Genomic DNA, 19,021 nt, shown 5'->3' on the forward strand with positions numbered 1-19,021 from the left:
TGAGAACTGTGGAGAAACAAGTGACCAATGTGTGTTATAAGAGGACATATAATGACATATTTAAAAAACCTACCTGAATGATGTGATGCTTTTCAGCCGTACCAGTTCTTTCAATCCTTCTTGATCGATGCCCGTCTTCCTTATATCCAGGGATATTTTGACTTTCGACTTTTTCAAAATGTGCTTTAATACATAAACATCTGGTGGGGTAAGTCGTGTATCTACAAATGAGAGTTCTTCACCGAGGGTTAAGGCTAACCAACGCATAAGGCTCGGGTCATTGGTGGCATAAACACAATGTAAAAGTTCCAGTACTTGATGTGGGCCAAACTCAGATATCCGCAGAGTGTGAAAATACTCAATTATTTTCTTTTGTTTCTTACGGTTATATTTGAAGTATTTTGAGCAAAGATCTGTGTTATCATGGAACAACAACCCAATCAGGAATCTCCGGACCATGTCTGGACAACATTCATGATTCCGTCTCTTTTTAAGATCTAAAGAAACACATCTGACCAAGTTCCTGACATTTATATTCTCAAACATGTACTGAGCCGTAAAGAAGCTTTGTATCAGAGTATTGGAGTGCATGTTTTTAATAGCGTTCCCTGTGTAAGAATGTTGTGTTTTTATTTGTACTCCGCATTTCAGTTCTTTATCAGATTTTAAACCAAGAGGCGATGAGTCCACGGTGAAATTCTTCACACAGTGGATAAATGTACTTGGTGCTTGGAGATTTTTTTTAAATAAGTCTAAGAATAAAGCAGCTAGCGACAACGGTAGTTCTTCTTTTTTTCCAGTCTTAAAGTTCGCTTCTGCAAACAAGCACATAAGTTTGCACATAAAAGGAATATAACAGTAGCTGTACAGATACTGGTAATCTTTAATCCATTTTAGAGGGCTGGTGAAATCCGGCATTTCCTTAAAATATTCCTTGATGTACTGCTCCACGTGATGTGGAGAGAAGCCCATAATTTCAATGATTTGATCTACCTTTCCCAAGTACTGGTTGAATTTATCTCTGGGTCTTGCAGTTATCAGCAGAGTACAGCCACGGAGGAGCTTTTTCTGGAAAAGACCTGTGAATAAATCCTTTACTTTATTTGTTTTTCGTGGTGATGTAGAAGAATGTAGAAGACCTTCAGAATCCTGAAATTCATCAAATCCATTGAAGATGAGAAGAACCTTCTCAGGATTCCTAACAATGTACTGGTATATGCCAATGTTCCTCTCCTGTGGACAAGATGATAACTGGAAAAGGAAGTCTTTAAAGCTGTATTGCTTACATACATCTAGATTACTGCACTCAAAATAAAAGACAAAGTTGAATTGATCAAACTTCCCAGTTGACCATTCCTTGCAAATCTTCTTGCAAAGGACAGTTTTCCCCATTCCTGAGTGTCCAAGTAAAGCAATTATTTTAGTCTCCATTTCTTTCCGGTCTTTATCCTCAAATAGATTCCAGAGTTCAACAGTCTCCATTTCCCGGTCAGCCAAATCGTAATTGATTAACTCTTTCTCTGCTGTTTTGCTGACAGACTTTCCACTTTTGGGATTGATTTTGCTGTTTACAAGCACAACATCAGTATATAGGACATCACTTTCCAGTGTAAAGGCTTCTTCGAAAAGTTTCCTCTGTGCGTCTGTAAATGAGTTCACAGGTTCTGGGGCGAAAACAAAAAGGACAAAGTTAGTCAGTTACTACCAACAAAACTCCATTTCTCAGAGAGACACATGAAATGTTGTTGTTTTTTATAGAGAAGTCTCCTGTTAAACAAGTTTGAATGCAATGTTGCTGCTCCTGTGCCAAAGATCTGGATTAACCGGCTACATTATTCTGAAAATCATGTATCGTGAAATGTGCATATTTGGTAGATCTAATTATTGTAGTACAACAATCTTATTTAGGGTGTTTCCTATATCAATCTACAAGCAAACACCATGGCAGCTCAAATACTACATACCTCACAGCATTCCTGATAGGACAGTGGGGACAAAGTAGTCTACACCCCAATCACACCACACAGTGATCTGCTCATGGCACTCCCATTTCACACGTCTCTGTTTGTCACACTCTTTTTGGGACTGTAGGGGAGTTATGACAATATACAAATTCCAATATGCATATTGTTATAATCACCCAAAATACTGGCTTTAACAACGTCTTAGCTTTATGGTTAAAGTACCTGACGCACAGTGTACACAGACATTTTGTGGTCTGAAACCATATTAATGACCATTAAGACTATTGCTCTACTAGGAACCAGTGGCAACACTTTGGGGGAAACAAATTGTCTACTGAGCGCCTCTGGAACGGTCACGGGGGCATTCTACGGCAATGTAACACTTCCGATTTCTCCTCGCAGGAAAATTTGTGATGTTGGGGTATTGTAGTACCCGGAAATGTGCACAGCTGCAATGTACGGCGGCACATTGCGCACAACTGAATACCCCCCTTTGTGTCTCATGACTCTATGATGTTACTAGTTCCTAATGAATTGACAGGCTGAATATTTCAGTGCACAAAATATCTGCATACATTATGTGCACATAACAAATGGTCCTCATACAGATAAGTTTAACAGTTTACAATGTGTTTATGACTTGGTTTATGCATCTGGTTAATGTGATGTACTTACAAAATATTTTGTGGTGCTAGCTTTAACATTAGGTTAATCATTGGCTTAACTAAGTGGTCTATTTTTGCTGCGTGACATTTATTTACTTTAAGCTTCGAGGAACTTACATTACCATTCCTAATAGCCCATTTTTTTAACATTCTGCATGTAAAAAAGACAAGTTTGTACTTGTAGGAAATACATTAATTGTATTATTGCTACTAATAAAATGGAAAAGTTTTAGCAATTCTCTGTCATTTAGTGGAATAATTATACATGAAATGTTACAGCATGCCGACTCTTATTTTTGTTGAAATAAATATAAACAGATTTCTTTTAGTTGACACTCTCTATCATTTCCTACATATTAAGGGCTAATCCTTCATTCAAATTCTCTATTGTATTTACACTAAAGACACTTTATTAATCATAGTGCATGTTTTAGTGTCCATTTAAAGAATAATTTTACCCAGGATCAGTTTTTTCATGGAACTTCCCCAATGTATTAGACATGCCCACATACATACAATCTGCAGTTCAGGTGTTATTCATACATCACATGCACCTCACTGTATTGCTGTAATAGTTGGGTGACTCTTAGGCAGGTACAAATCTATTAAACACTCAATGCAAGGTGATGACTGTAGATGATTGGACGTTTGCTGTCCAGGAGTTACACAGTCAGATATCCATAGCAACCTGCATGGGACACACAGGTTTCCTAGTTGGGTATAGGAAGTAACAATTGGACCTGGCTGTAGCTCTCCTTAAAATTGTAAATAGAAGGACACAAAACCCTATGTGCATATATTAATTATAGATTAGACTACTGTGCCACTTGAAATGACATATACAAACACTCATAAAAATTATAATTTAGCTCTGACTTTCACACTGTCTTAGAAGTAACAATTAAAATGTGGTTCACAAATAACTGTTACTTAACCAAAACACTTGCAGGCTATGTACACTCCATTACAGTGAATATAAATACCTATGGAAGGACCCTGGCTTATAGAAGCTGTTTCTGGTGAATTTGGCAAATCAACAGCATTGGGAGCAAAAGGACTGGAGGAACAATTCCTATCGGGTGATGCTGGGATGCTTGTACTTGTAGGAGCAGTAGGAATTCCTTTGTGAAAAAAACACAGTAAAAAAAACATTCAGTTTATTCAGTTACTGCTTAGTTAGTTCATACTGAGATAAAAAAAACTTAGATGACGACAATATTTTTGAAACCATACTGCCGCTAAAATAATCCATATTGCACCAGTATCCATGGCTGAGTCTAGCGCATGGCAAACAGTGCCCAAAGCTTTGCTTTGGTTCAATTGTAAATTCCATATGGTTATAATTGTATTTAATAATGTGAATTATTTTTATTAAAACTTTACTTATTTAATATAATAATTTGAATGTTTCTTTGTTTCAAATTAACAACATGATGTTGTTGTTAATCAACAAGAGGTTAGGGGCCCAGCACGATTCAGTCCCTTATCCCAACCTGTAAGTAGCTTTTACAGGTCCCCAACCTGTGCACACATCTATCAAGCAGATTGTTGATCATTCCAAAATATTTACCAGGTAAGGATGGGGAGAGTGTAGATGGTACACATTGCTGTGCATCTGCAGGAAGGGGTCCTAGAAAACAAAGTGCATATGTTATATTATTATATACCGTGAAGGTTATTTAATAAATATTGAATTAATATTTACAATTGTAATCATTATATGTTTATAAAAGTAAGTACACGTTGTGGAGGAAAATTTGAGCTAAACTTGGAACCATGTAAGGACAGGTAACCACTTGTGTAGCATTAGCGTTTTTTTAATGCTAGTAAAAACGCATGTCAAATACAAACGTGTGCCACATGTGTTTATTACTAACATTTGGAGCTCCCTGTAAGCTTTCCTGTAGGTAAACGCATTGGATAGGACACAATGGGGCATATTCAATTCTTGCTGTTTTCCACGGCATTAAAACTAATACCGTTATTACGATAATTGTAAGCTGGATTTCAGCTCGTAATAACGGTAATAATGTGCAGGCCGCGTTACTTTTAACAGTAACGCGGACAATTGAATACGCCCTTAAGTTGTGTCCTAGAGAGACCAGGAAAATAAACAAAAAAGGATAAATCATCTGCTCTGCCTCTATTCTCCTCATTCACTCAACCTTTCCTAGAAGTTAGTGCAGATACAGCATGATTGTCTAACTTTGTAACATTTTGAGTTTTGACCCAGTGCTCAGACTGGGAGTCCGTTTCGCCAAACGTAGTTCAACTTTTAATTAATGATTCATCTTCTTATTTTCTATTTTATTAAAATATTCCTGTTAGGTCATTATGTGTATAATAGTTTTGCAAAATAGGATCATGAAGACCCACCATAAATATCATGGAGATCTACTTTGGTCCTAAACCACAGACCCTCTAGTTTAATTCATTATTAAATATCTCTACCCAAGTGCCAAAAAGTACACATGAACTGCAATAGGGGGTAGACTCATTAAAACTTAAGAAACTTAAAAAGGAAAAGTCGAGGTGTTGCCACCACCTTAGTGGGCAGAATTTTTTTTGTTCCCATGCAGAAATCCTTTTTGCTGCTAGATATAAAATAATGAAGGAATTTACAAACATACAGAATTGTCCAAAATAGAATTAGAGAAATAGAAATATAATTGTATTTCAGAATGCATTTAAGAATAAAGAAAGCAATGTTGAAAGGTTGCCGTCTTTCCTTCTTGTTAATATTAAATAAGATGCCAGCTAAATCCCATGAAAAGAGGCAGTCACAGTGCTGCCCTTTAACTTTTGGGGATGATTTCTGTAAATCACTTACATAGCTCTCTAAAGCATCCAGCTGGCTCCTAGATCGATTACTGTACTCATGAATTTAACATTTAGTCCACCTCTATCTAACCCCTTTGTACTGATATATCACACTTACCTGTGTAAATAATTACTTTTGTCCCAGGAAGTATAGGGAAATTTAGGGCTGACGGTGGGAAGAAAGCTGACACCACAGGAAACGCACTGGGGTGATATGTGTTACCTGAGGAGAAAGAGAAATGGTCCTATCAGCACCTTATTCTGCAACATGCAAACAGGAGGGAAGCCTAGAGAGGTGCAGCTCATACCTGGTGATCCTGAAGGTGGAGACAAGCAGGGAATATTTGCTGAGTCTGGAAAATAATGTTTTCCAATACTTAATGCAGGGTTATCTGGTGAAGAAAATAAAAATCAGTTTACACCAATATAAAATAAATTAGATCCACTTTAAAAACCACAGATGGAAGAAATCTTGGGATGTAAAAGTTCTCCACGCTCTAATCAATAATTATGGCTGAATTTTTAAGGCTTAGCTAACAGGGGAGGATGAAGGGGCATCAACAACACTGCTGAATGTTCAAATCAGGTCAGCTATAGTAGGAGAGAGAAGGACGGACTGGAGGAGCCTTTGTAGAACTGCTGGATTGGTGTAAAGCAGGCCTGTCCAACCTGCGGCCCTCCAGGTGTTGTGAAACTACAGTAGACAACCAGTTGATATCTGGAAGGGCATGCTGGGACTTGTAGTTTCACAACACCTGGAGGGCCGCAGGTTGGACAGGCCTGGTGTAAAGCTACACTCAAAACTAAATATTTTGTTTTGAGTGCAAATCTTAATTACATTTTCTGAAAATCAGTTTATGTCCATCTTATCTGTAGCTGAAAACGATGTACAATTGATTGGTGTTTTTACTGCCTACATATAGAAACTGTTATTTTGCATTTACCTACCCACAATTCCTTGCTGCATGTCCGGTTTTTACCTGTGTGTTCTATTAAGATTTTGTTTGAGTTTTATGTTGCTGGGAAACTGTGAGCCCTTATTTGGGCTCACCGCCAGTGTAGGTTCTGAATACACAGGATGAACTTATTTGCAAGGTTAAAATCACCCTGTGTTGTAAGCAATTGCTGACATTCTTGTAGACAATGAACTGAACAGTGCATTTTACCTTATTGCTTTATATATGAAAATAACTGTTATATCCAAATATATACCTTTTTTCCTTCGTTTTGGTGGTGTTTCTTGGGAATGAGGATTTTCTCTTGAAAAACCTGAAAAAGATTATAAATATGGATGTAAACAAAAATCAAAAAACATGGTTATATGTTATATTTTAGGTAATGTGTGACTTTCCCTTATTGATAGAATGAATGTAGTTTTGCGCCCTATGGTACAAGCATCAATTTCGCGTAAGTGTCATTTGTGCATACAGAAGGCAGCATGTTCTCTGATGGAACCACTAGGGGGACATCTATAAAGTCCACAATGCCAGTCTGAACTCTCATTTCACTCATCAAACCCAAGTAATATATGTTTAACGCCCTTCTTTAAAATAAACATGCTGAAGATATTTATGGTTGTAATGGAGTCTCCCATTTTCTGTTTTAAGTTGTACTTGACTATACAGCCTGAGCACCTTTTGTTTACAATTTTTATTAGCTCTAACAAATGTCTCCAGCTTTAAAGTGGGTGAGGAAAAAGACTTTTAGCCAATCAGGTCATGTGAATGTTCATAGCAGTACATAGTATTTCAGGAGATGAGTGTGTTCATCGTGTGGCAGGCAAAGACCTGTCCACTTGTGGAATTATGTTAGTAAGGGCAAGGCTTCATATGACAGGGGGAGGAGCCAGAATGCTAGGAGGCCACAGACTGAGAATTAGATAGTCGAAGGAGCAGGGTCCCTGAACAGCACAAGCTAGTGATGTGAGGCTCCTCTCAAAATATTGCAGGAAGATTGTGGTGTTAAATGCAGCTCTATACATCCATACATTCAACTTGTTTCTTTTCTTATACACTCCGAAATATATATTAGTTTTATCAATAGACAGAACACAAAGGGTTACTATTATCTCGGCTTCTTAGCCTATGGTTTGTCTAAGGGTTGTTATTGAAGATGGGCTTTTTTTATTTACTATGTCCTACAAACTTAATTCACTATTCATTATTCATCCTTTCTTAGTATCATTATTTTGCACAAGTCCCCATTTTGTTATATTTTAACAAAAATACAATTAATGCTGGGTATGAGTAAACTAAATAAGAAGTTAAATACAAAATAGTGGAAAGAGTGGCAAATCTGTATTAGTGCCCTATAATATAAACTTCACCCCAAAACTCATTTAAAACTGACCTGAGGTAGCAAGATTGAACTGATATCACCAGTAACTAGTACATTGTGACTTTCAATTACTTTATTTAACATAATGATGAATGAGTAAAAAGAACATGCTTAAAAAATAGGTGTCAGAGAATTAAGAAGGGCATTTGGAACTCCTTAAAAAACTGACTCTTAATTAATATTTTTATCCCTTCAATTATATTTTATGCACAGACAGCTTGTGACTTGTTTATGTATAAAGAACAAGAATGCAAGAGCCCACTTTAAACACTAAAGACATACTAATAACAACAACAACAACAAACAATTGTGTATTAGACTATGTAATATCAATATAAAATATAATATCTGAAATTAACATGAGGTTCTCAGTGTACATTTTGATTAAATTGTGAATAGCCATCAATCGTGACAATGTGACCTCATTCAGAGTACTTCCGCTAATAATTCATTCCTATAACATGGGTACATACCTCTTTCTGTTGCACCTGCATAGAGGTTATAAATAATGCTGGCAGGACCTACCTGAAACCTACACTAATTAAAAACTCTAACGATTAAATGGGTGGGGTGCTGGGTGAAGATGAGGGAAGTCACAGCCCTAAAAGTGCTAAACAGAAAAAATAAAGGGGGAATTTATTCTGCACAACCAAATATGTTGGGATAAATTAGGTAGGAAAAGATGCATCATGATGAGTCACAGAGGTGATGATGAGTGTAATAATCACTAAATAAAGTATAACAAAAATAGAGTTAATGTTAAATTAACAATTTCATGTCTGAAACATACACAGTATATAATAATCAAGTCCAGCCTATGTGCATAGTATGCTGGCAGTCATTTTTAACAAACTATCTGTGCACAAATAATTTCCAGGGGTGAAAAGTTTACTCATAGTATAATATTTTGTTTTTAGGGAGTACTAGATAACTTTCTTAACCCTCTGTCAGTTCCCATTTCATTCATTAATTATTTAATGCTTCTGATTTTAAATACATTAGGATACCCACATACATGTAATACAGGTTACATTAATAATTTGTTTTCACTCTCTGTCTGGTGATCTTTTCCCTAGACAATTTGTCCTGAACACGTGTGTCACTTATCTTACATGCATGATTGCAGAGAAACATATTTTATGTTATTGTTATTGTTCACATGGTTTTTGATAATAATATTTTTTTGCAATTAAACATCTCAATCGCTGACTCACTTAAATTCTTCAACTTTCTGATTCTCAAAACAATTTCTCCCCTGGTTCTTGCAGGTCACAAATAATAGCTACTCTGCCATGCTTGAAATCAAAATAATTAAACTACTGTTTGTGTGAACAAATAAGCGTTATTTCACTGTGTGAAAAAGGCAATAACTTTCAACACTCACATTTTTTTCTTGCACGTTTTGCTCTTGATTTTTGTACACCTTCATCTGTTTCGATAAATGATTCATCTGTGAACAAAAACAGGTACAGTAGATTTAAATTTCTAGCTGACTTGCCTCTTCATGACTTAATTAATTAAAAAAATAAATGGATCAAGCAACATTCTGATTGTGTGTCAACAAAATGTTCTACCTACATTTATTGTATCTTAGTTTTACCTAAAAGTTACTGGGAAGATATTGATAAATATTAAAAAACAAAGTTTCCCAGTTCGAAGTTTCTCTAGGCAGCACCAAGTGCCAATGTTTGTATATGTAAATAATTAAGGGTACACAATTTTTTTCCATTTATATATTTTTTTAACACTTCAAAGGTCCCTGCTTACAATCCTCATCATCAGCACGGATCTTTGCACCTGGGGTCTAGCACCCGCAACAGATACACCTTCTGAAAGGCGTATCGGCAGCTGCGCCCACCTAGTATTATATCATAATTATCTTACCACGCCTGTATTCGCCACCCTTTGCACCCCCTTTCCTCTGCTTTTCAGCATCTCCATGGATATGAAAAAAATCATAATATAGAGATATGCATATGCAAAGTACAAAAATGAATATTTTATGCAAATCACCCTTTATAACCAAACCAAATTTTATGTTGGCTGCCAAAATATGAAATACATTTTTTTTTACGATTCTTCCCATAGTTCTTTGCACACAATTTTTACAGCACCAGATATTGACTTTAAAAGGAAATCAATAAATTATCCCGCGTATGATAGTACCAAATATGTGTACTTTATTTACATCAGATAGTTTACATTTGTTTCTCATTTAAATTTGACTTACTCAATAAGGTCTCCAGATGTTCATTTTCATTACCATCTACATAGTTTACGATGTCTACATCTGAAAAAAGAGACTTATTACTTGGATGGCATAGAATGCAGTGAACAAAGTTGACATAATTTTAACAACACAGAACTTTTATTTTTTTTTAAATAAACAACAACCAAAAAATACATTGGCAATTGTGAAAGTAAGTTGTATTGAGTAGAAACTATGTTCCGTTAATTACAGTAAAACTGTGTAAAATCAGTTAACTAAAATTCGGCAAAGTATGAGGTAAGGGAGAGCAGGGGTAGGAGTAAGGAAGGGGATAGGGGTCAGGAATCAACCACAGGAATAGAGTACCGAGAGGACTAAATGTCTATGGCATGGCATAACATCTCCAAAAACTGGGTGTACAAGGTTTGAGAAAAAGCGACGGCCTAGGTCCTAGCAGTTACAAGTGGGAGAGACGTTAAAGTGATTAGTCCAGAGCTGCTACACTTGAAAGCATCGCTAAGTTGTGTACTACGCTTGAAATGTATCCCATACTGTATATAAACTAAACTCGACTGATCACCGAGATGACATAAGGAAGGTGTGAAGTTAGAGGCAACTAGAGAAAAGGAATAGATTCTCGAGGGGATCATAGGCTTTTTACCTGATGCATAAACAAAGGGTAGAGGACAACTCCCAAACTGTGCTCCCATTTTATTTTGAGTTTTTATTAGGTAGCACATATACATATATATATATATATATATATATATATATATATATATATATATATATATATATATGTGGCTCTTTGGAGGAAGTGTTAAAACACACAATGATTCAATGATGGAATGTGCACAATAAGGTTTTGTTAATCCTCTAGGGCTGGCCTGGCCAACCTGAGGCTCTTCAGGTATGGGGAAACTACAAGTCCCACAGCCAGCAGATAGACAGACTACAACAAACAAGATATGCTGGAACTTGTAGCATCACAACACCTACAGAACCACAGGTTGACCTGGTCTGCTCTAGAGTGTTAAAACGTTCCTTATTTGAAATAATTTCTAATAGTAAGTTGGTGTCTACATTGGAGCTCAGGGAAAACAGGCAAGTAAACCAGGATTGTCAGATTATTTAGGAATCTATTTTTCTTATTTATCCCAGGCTAAAAAGGCTCATGGATTCATACCTAGTGGGAACGGAGGAATGTTCCATAAGGGTTAGACCACTTCAGGGATGGTGATTGGGTCATATTTCCTGGAGGTATGCTCCCATATAGTTGCATAATATGGTGAGTCTTTGAGGAGAGGAGTCTCGTGTTTGGACAACCATAGAGTGGTGGATATCGATAACACTTAAATAAGAAGGTCAAATATCCAGAAGTTTCTTGGTGGGTGAGGGAAAGATCCAAGACTTCTGTTTTATCTGCACTAATCTCGTATCCTGAGAAAGCGCTATAATTCTGTATTTCTAGGAGTAGATTAGAGAGTGTGGTAAGGGGGTTTGTGAGAATAAATAATGTATCATCAGCATATGCTGCTACTTTGTAATCCCTAGGACCGACTTTAATACCTCACATATTTGCATTGTTTCTTATTTTGCTTGCTAAAGGTTGTACAAGGCAGGGGCGGATCTAGAAAAATGCTGTACCCGGGGCGAGATAGGGGGGGGGAGGAGGCGATTTAGGCCCCGCCCCTTTCTAACATCTTAGGCTGCTGACGGCTGCACACTATGTGCAGGTCCATCCAGCCGTGACAGGCAGGGACAGTGTGCTGCCCGGCTGCTCTGAATGTGATCGCCCTGATCGCCCCCCCCCCCCCCCTGGATCCGCCACTGGTACAAGGGCGAATATGAGGGATGACAGTGAGAAACCTCTGTGAATGTCATTTGAGACCTTAAATGGGGGGGGGGGGGGTTAAAAAGTAATTTATAGAGATCACAGATGGGTTATGAAATAGGGCAGATATGCCATTTATATTTCAAGCCCATACGTGCTAACATCTGTTGCACAAAGTTTCAATCCACTCTAAGGCTTTTTGTCATCCAAAGCCATAATAGTGTGGGGGATTATTTCCTTATTAGTGATGTGAATTAAGTTAATGGTGCTACTGGTATCTAGGACCTGACAGCCCATTTACAAACCTGTTTTACTTTGGCTGAATTAGATAGGTGATGACTTTGTTTAATCAAACTTTTCCAGAGATATTGGGTTCATAGCACATGCACACGTTAGGATACTTTTCTAGTTCTTGCATAACTATACTCATTAGAAACCAGGTTTTTGTAAAGAGAGTTAAAAAAGATTTGTCAGCCAGGGAAGTAAGAGGCCATTTTGTGGTTTATTATACTGTGCAGAAAAGCCATCTGGGCCAAGGAGGAAGCTGCTCTTACAATTTTGATAGCCTGACTTGTTTCCTCAGTTGTAAACACAAGTTGAGAAAGATCTTATTTTTTTATATGACAATCTGACGCCTTGTCTGCACTCTATTTGTAGGTGAGTTTTACTTGTTGGGATACTTGTATTCCAGAGTGTATCCACTGTGTGTATGTAGGTATATAAAGCACTGCTGGCTGCCAAGCTCTGTTTAAGTGAATAAATTAGAGACAGTGCGAGGGAGGGGAATGTTAAAGCTCAGATTAAGAGCTTGTACTCATGAGCAGTTGAACATTCACCATTGGTAAGCTGCCCTGCACTGCAATCACCTGGTTATCCTCCAAATACACAGCAAGTCTGCTTTTTATGTTTCTCTGCCCGTGAGTACACATCCTAAATGAGACAGCTTAGCATGTGCTTTATTTCCAACAGATGGCAGCAAACGCAATAATGGCAATGATTAGCAAATCATCAATTTGGGTTTATGAATTAAATATAGATAAGTGTTCTCTGTTTGGCTTTATTCAACTAAAGCCAGGTGAAACAATGACATACAGGTAGTTTTTTTTCATGTGCTAAGATGTCCATGTTAGCACATGTAGCTTTATAGTAGTTTAAAAAAGAAGTAAAAAAATCTAAACTACTATGATGTCTTAATTATCTTTTTATCTGTCCTCTTAATAAACTTACTAGAAACATCTCAGTAATGTCAGTGAGATTCAATGAATGAGAGGTGGAGGACAGTTTCAGTAATAATACTAATTGTGAAAGATAACACTACAGTCATAACAAAGGAAAGAAAAGGTGTAGTTTACATGCAATCATTCACACAGATTTTTAGTTCACATACTAGTGTGGTTTTAAATAAATATGACTTGCCTACTTTCAGATAATCCAGGAAAGTTGGTAACTGCCAAACTACTTTGGAGCTTCTGTAACAACTTGGTGCCACATACAAAAATGTGCTGTAACCGTAGAGAGCATGTTTCATGGCCATCCTTAGTAACTAAGGACCCTGAAATACTCTTGGTAGAATAACTGACCAGGAGGCTCTGGTCAAAGATGAAATTATTTTTTTAACACATTTTTATATGATACGGTTATTACTGATTTTCCTCAAGCCAGACTAGATTAAAAAAAAAGCTAATGTCTGATTGGTTACATAGCACTGTTATTAAATAAGCCTATTTATGCTTCTATACGTTAAAGTTGCTTTGTCTTAATGTGTTAAAAAAAAGCTCTTCAATTTAATTTAGTGATCTGTAAACAAAGTTTGGTGGTGTTTATAGTAAACAACACTTTAATCTCTTCAAGTCTCTCATTTGGCAATGCTCTAAAGTTCCCTTTTTTTCTTTTTAAAGAAAACCAATGTAGAAACCTGTACAGTATGTGTGTGCATTGACATAATCATAAGCTTCAAAATTGTCAAGATCTCTCACCACTTACGACCATAACCGGTATAAGTGATGAGAATTCAGAGCCCACAGTGGGCATTCTTAGATGTATCTTGGAGCAATGTCCTCTTTAACTTAAGAATATTTTTAAGGTGAACCTTGAACCTAAACCTTGAACTTTGTTTCATTACCCACTTCTTCTCTTTATACTAATTTACTACTGATTTACTAATACAGCCAAAGAATTAAAAAAAGAAAAAAAAACACTTACAATTTCTTGAAGGTGGTAATTCTAGGCTGAGGACTTTCTGGTTCATAATAAAAAGTTTATAGGTCATAGTTTTTTCAGAGTGATTGTTCCTCTCTTTAGAACCAAATGACCCTACCCCTCTTTTCCTCCTAAAATATTAATATGTTGCATACTAACTTGCTTGCTCAGTGCACACCTATGGTTTGATGCTGAGTTAAGAGCAAAGCAAATTAAAGGAGCAAATTTGCACCTCGGTAAAACCATGTTCCATTAGAGGGGGAGGTAAATGTAAAATGTGGGGACAGATTTATAGTTGGGATACAGCAGGTAATAGATCAAATTCATCAATAATTTCAGTGTAAAAATAAAGCTACCAAGTATTTGTGTGCTTCATGAAAAACAGCCAGTATTTTCCTTGAGCGAAAAAAAAGAAATCAATTTGTACCCCTTGCATTGTAACATGGTTTGACCAGGTGCAAAGTTGCTCCTTGTTCTTGCTTTGCTCCTAACTCAGCATCAGGCCCCTAATGAGTAAAATCATAGGCATATTATTAAACATTCATGTTAGTGTGTCATAGCAACTGCTGCTGAATCAATGTAACAAAATTGAGACAGTGAAATTAATATATCACACATTCTCACTATTTAAGAAAACAACTTACCCACTGGATGCTCCAAAAAATCTGGAAAAGAGCAATAAATTAGTTGTACATAGATTCATCTTTGCAGAGTAGTGTCATTTTATTTCACTAGTGTCCCACAGCATTACTGACATGGCCCCTTTACCCCAAGAAATTATAAAATAAATTGAAATAAAATGTAGACATCTGTCCACAGTTCTGTTTACACTTTAATTGCCGAGGCTGCACCATGTGCAGTGGAATGGTCTCACGGGCATCTGTAATTATACAATATCCTGCTGCAAGAACAGGAAACTTCTGTCCTCTAATCAGTTAGAAGGCTTTGTGTTCTCATCAGCGGCTTTATCAGCACTAAGCACAGCAACACAGGAACAGAAGTTAGGAGTGTACAGGGTGGCAGTGAATGAGCAATATACATGCTGTGAATGCAGGATCTCCTAGCTTAGACATTAAGGACCTCATTTAGAGTCTAGTCCGTCTAAGAAGTGTAAGAGTTGGAGTGTGCCGCAGCTTGGTAGGGCATTACGAGTGGAAAGCAACCCCAGTCGCATCCCACTCGTATTACCCTACCGAGCTACGAGCAGTTCCTGCAGCTAGCTAACTGCTTGCACCACCTAATTCCTGCCACACAGTTTTAGCCCTTTTTTGATGTGTGTTACGTCTGTGCCTCACTGTGACTAGGATTTACTTACATGGTCACGCCTTCACAATTCCGCATTCCGCCCATTCACTCGTAGTGAGCCGCAAGCTGTCGCAAGTGTTAATTGCGTCCAATATGGTGCTTGCTGCACATGCGTGATAGTGTTTTTTTGTTTGATGCGTCTAAAACTGACTTTGCGTCCGACTCTAAATGAGGTCCCAAATGCTCTACCATCTCAAAGCCCTGGCAGAGATCAGCCCCACACCCAACATCAGTGGCTTCTGTCTAGTGATCAAACTGTTGCCTGACATTAAGGAAAAAAAGGACAGGTCTCTCAAGGAGCATGGGTTTGGTTTTACAAAACACAGCATTACACTCTGGAGTCATCTGAATGTGTTTTTTTCCACAAACCTCCAGACTATTTTTAAAGCCTTCCTGCAACACAGGTCCAACAAGTTTAATTTCACTATATCAGTACTCCGCAACCTTTTCTCACCCTCGGCACACCTAAGCCCTGCCCAGAATTCCGCGGCACACCATTGCACAATATGAAACGTTCTATAGGAAGTGACTGCAGACGTCCCTGTTCCAACAACTTTAATTGCTATAGGAAGTGCACACCTATAGGAAGTGAACACGTTCTATAGGAAGTGACTGCAGACGTCCCTGTTCCAACAAGTTTAATTGCACTATATCAGTACTCTGCAACCTTTCCTCACCCTCTGCACACCTAAGTTCTGCCCAGAACTCCGCGGCACACCATTGCACAATATGAAAGGTTCTATAGGAAGTGACTGCAGATGTCCCTGTTCCAAAGAGCTAGCACTTTAAGCCCGGAGACAGAGAGAAACACTGCTTGCTGACGTTGTTGTGCTGTCAGTTTACAGTTAATGTGGGAGAGAAAGGAAGAGACTGCTGGAGGGAAGAAACAGCGGAGATCAGTGATTAAAAGAGAGAAAGTTTTATGAATATAAACTCACCAAAAACGGGATAACCACAGCAAGTAACAGGAAAGGGGCAGTGCTAGCTCCATACCCAGGGAAAGGATACGTAGGGAGGAGGCCAGGACTTTTGGCTACAGTGGGAAAGGAAGTTAGGAAAGGAACATACGTAGGAGAGAGGAGGGGCAGAAGATTAGGAGTGTCTCAGACTCTCAGGCAGTACCTAAAGCAAGGGCGAGAGAGACCTGTGCTGGACACATGTGTAACCTGCAACCCGTGTAACCCGTCCATTAACCCGCAACCTGCAAAAAATCCCGCAACTTGAAAAAAAAACAAGCCCAATTTCGCTTGTTATAATCGGAATTGGCAACTATGGTAGCGACAGTTTTTTCTCCTGTTAGAAGCATTGCGCTGTGGCACACTTAGAAACATCTCGTAGCACACCGATTGCGGAGCACTGCACTATATTATTGTAGGAGGGCAACTGCACCATTATGTTCTGTATGGTATGTCTAATTCACAGTACTTAGACTTATTATTATTCTGTTTAAATTTATTGAGCACTTAGAATTGTATATGTCTGTCCAGGACAATTCTAAGAAATCTGTTTGTTGCAATTGCTCCCTTGTCATAAGATCGAGTACAGTTCCTTGACCAGAAATTGCTCTAACTTCTGCAGATTCCTCAGAGCTGTATTAATCTCTTATTTCCATACCTGTGAGGTTTTCAAAGTCACTGATTCGCAATGGAAGCCCATCTTCAAATAAATGTATATCTAGTAGGGAAAAAAGTTTGTTATATATAAATATCTTCATATTGATTTGAATGAATAAATATTGTACAGTATTGCATAATATGTTAGTGCTATATGAATAAAGAATAATATTACCTCCACTATGTTCAACCTTGCATTACTTTAAGATGCATCATTTCCTGAATGCATTCCATGTTTCCAAAATGAGAGACGAATAGCTGGAGTGTGCCATTTAAGCAGGCAGGCAGACAATTTGTATTAGCCTAATAGGTGGTTCTTGCTTTTGACAATTTTGCAGCAAATGTTTATTTTGTTTATAGCTGCGATTTGCCCTTTTTGTTGCATTCTTTTTCCACGCTTCTAGTTATAAGTTACATTGGCAAGTCATAAATAAATAAATTTGGTCAGTCAAACAGGAATAATTGTCCTCTATGGTGAAACACATGCAACTGTCCATCACTAGACCAACATCAGCCATTTTCAACTGAATGTGAATGGCTAATGACGCAGTATTGGAGACGGACCATATGTGGAAACGTATATAAACTGGGTCAGGGCAGTAAGAAGATTTTTTCACCTCCAGGTAGCGTTGGATACAGTCTTCTCTACAGTGTAAATAATAAACTCAACAATGTAGGCAGTGGATTCCATCTGTAAGAGTTATCTTGTTTGGTCTCTTGGGTGTGTTTGTTTTTGTTTTTTTTGTCCTCAAAAGTGGACATTTCTCTAGGCATAAAAAATAAACTGGATATTTTTTGTACTCAACCAATGCTTCACTTCTATACCACACTACATAAACAAAACACAGGTCGGGAAAGGGAAAGTTGATTTGCAGTAAAAAAAAAAAATCCATGTAACCAAACATTTGAACTGCTAAAGACAAAATAGAAAGAGCATTTTCTACTGCTCACAAAACATTTTAAAGATTATTTTTTATCAATTTATTACATATTAAAATACCACTGACCTTTTATATCCAGATCAGTAAATGGTTCCCCCTCACTGTGTAACAATTGCAGGAAGCTCTCTGGTAAACTTTTTGAATCCATGGCTGAGAATTCATCCCCTATAATGGCAAAATAAGAATATGATATATACTTTGTAACTTAAATTTTAAATGCTATTGCAATATATGAAACCACTGGTGAAGCAATAGCAGAGGTGTAAAGAAACCTTGAAGTATGTTTACTAAACTGCGGGTTTGAAAAAGTGGAGATGTTGCCTATAGAAACCAATCAGATTCTAGCTATCATTTATTTAGCACATTCTACAAAATGACAGCTAGAATCTGATTGGTTGCTATAGGCAACATCTCCACTTTTCAAACCTGCAGTTTAGTAAATATACCCATCTGCCAGAATGATACATACAAGCTAAGCAGGATAGTCAAACCAGGAAGCTATATTCCTTACAGTATATCTTTTTTTCCTGACAACAAATCTTTTCAGATATTTTTTCTCATTCATAAAAACAACTATTAAACTAAAAGCACCTTGACTTGGATTTTGTTTCCTCCTTAGCAGAGGGTGGATATGTTCTCATTTATTACAGGTGTTCATTACAGGTGTTCGAATGTAATGACTACTATACTAAATGTGCTATAAAATCAGTCACTCCTGTAACAAGTGTTAAACCCACGTGGACACAGAACAGTTACACACTTAATATATGCCCTGATTTAAAGCATTAGTAATAAGTCATTAAGAATTTTAAACCTACTTGAAATACCAATTTAAGCGAGCAGCGTGTACGTGTTAGTATCAAGCATATACGCAAAGCCATGACCATTTTATGTATTGGCAAGATTAGTATTAAATGACCAAATCTGCATTTGTATGGCTAGCCTTATAAGACTGGGGTACTTTGTGGCTTTTTGACAAGACATACTTCAGCATTTTAAATTTATGCTGGTTAAATGGCAATAAGTTTACATTTTTTAGGGTCTCAGTGAACTTTATAATTTTTTTACGACAGGTAAGGCTTTTTTTTGGATGACTTTTTAAATCAATAGTCTTTTTTTCTATAGATACAAAAT

At 37.3% G+C, this 19,021-nt stretch overlaps 1 protein-coding gene across 2 annotated transcripts in view; it reads right to left on the reverse strand.

Annotated features, from left to right (window-relative positions):
* Window positions 1-19,021, reverse strand: part of CIITA (class II major histocompatibility complex transactivator) — a 97,173-nt gene that overhangs the window by 16,188 nt on the left and 61,964 nt on the right. For both annotated transcript variants that reach the window (XM_075179815.1, XM_075179817.1), the window contains exons 2-12: window positions 17,954-18,052; window positions 16,948-17,007; window positions 14,673-14,693; window positions 10,017-10,076; window positions 9,171-9,236; window positions 6,662-6,718; window positions 5,758-5,841; window positions 5,568-5,672; window positions 4,200-4,259; window positions 3,613-3,750; window positions 74-1,664 (exon numbers count right to left, since the gene is read on the reverse strand). In XM_075179815.1, coding sequence (XP_075035916.1) covers window positions 74-1,664; window positions 3,613-3,750; window positions 4,200-4,259; window positions 5,568-5,672; window positions 5,758-5,841; window positions 6,662-6,718; window positions 9,171-9,236; window positions 10,017-10,076; window positions 14,673-14,693; window positions 16,948-17,007; window positions 17,954-18,052 — 2,341 coding nt within the window. The remainder of the gene's footprint in view (window positions 1-73; window positions 1,665-3,612; window positions 3,751-4,199; window positions 4,260-5,567; window positions 5,673-5,757; window positions 5,842-6,661; window positions 6,719-9,170; window positions 9,237-10,016; window positions 10,077-14,672; window positions 14,694-16,947; window positions 17,008-17,953; window positions 18,053-19,021) is intronic.

This window comes from Mixophyes fleayi, chromosome 7, assembly GCF_038048845.1.
Source record: "Mixophyes fleayi isolate aMixFle1 chromosome 7, aMixFle1.hap1, whole genome shotgun sequence".
Classification (NCBI taxonomy): domain Eukaryota; kingdom Metazoa; phylum Chordata; class Amphibia; order Anura; family Limnodynastidae; genus Mixophyes; species Mixophyes fleayi.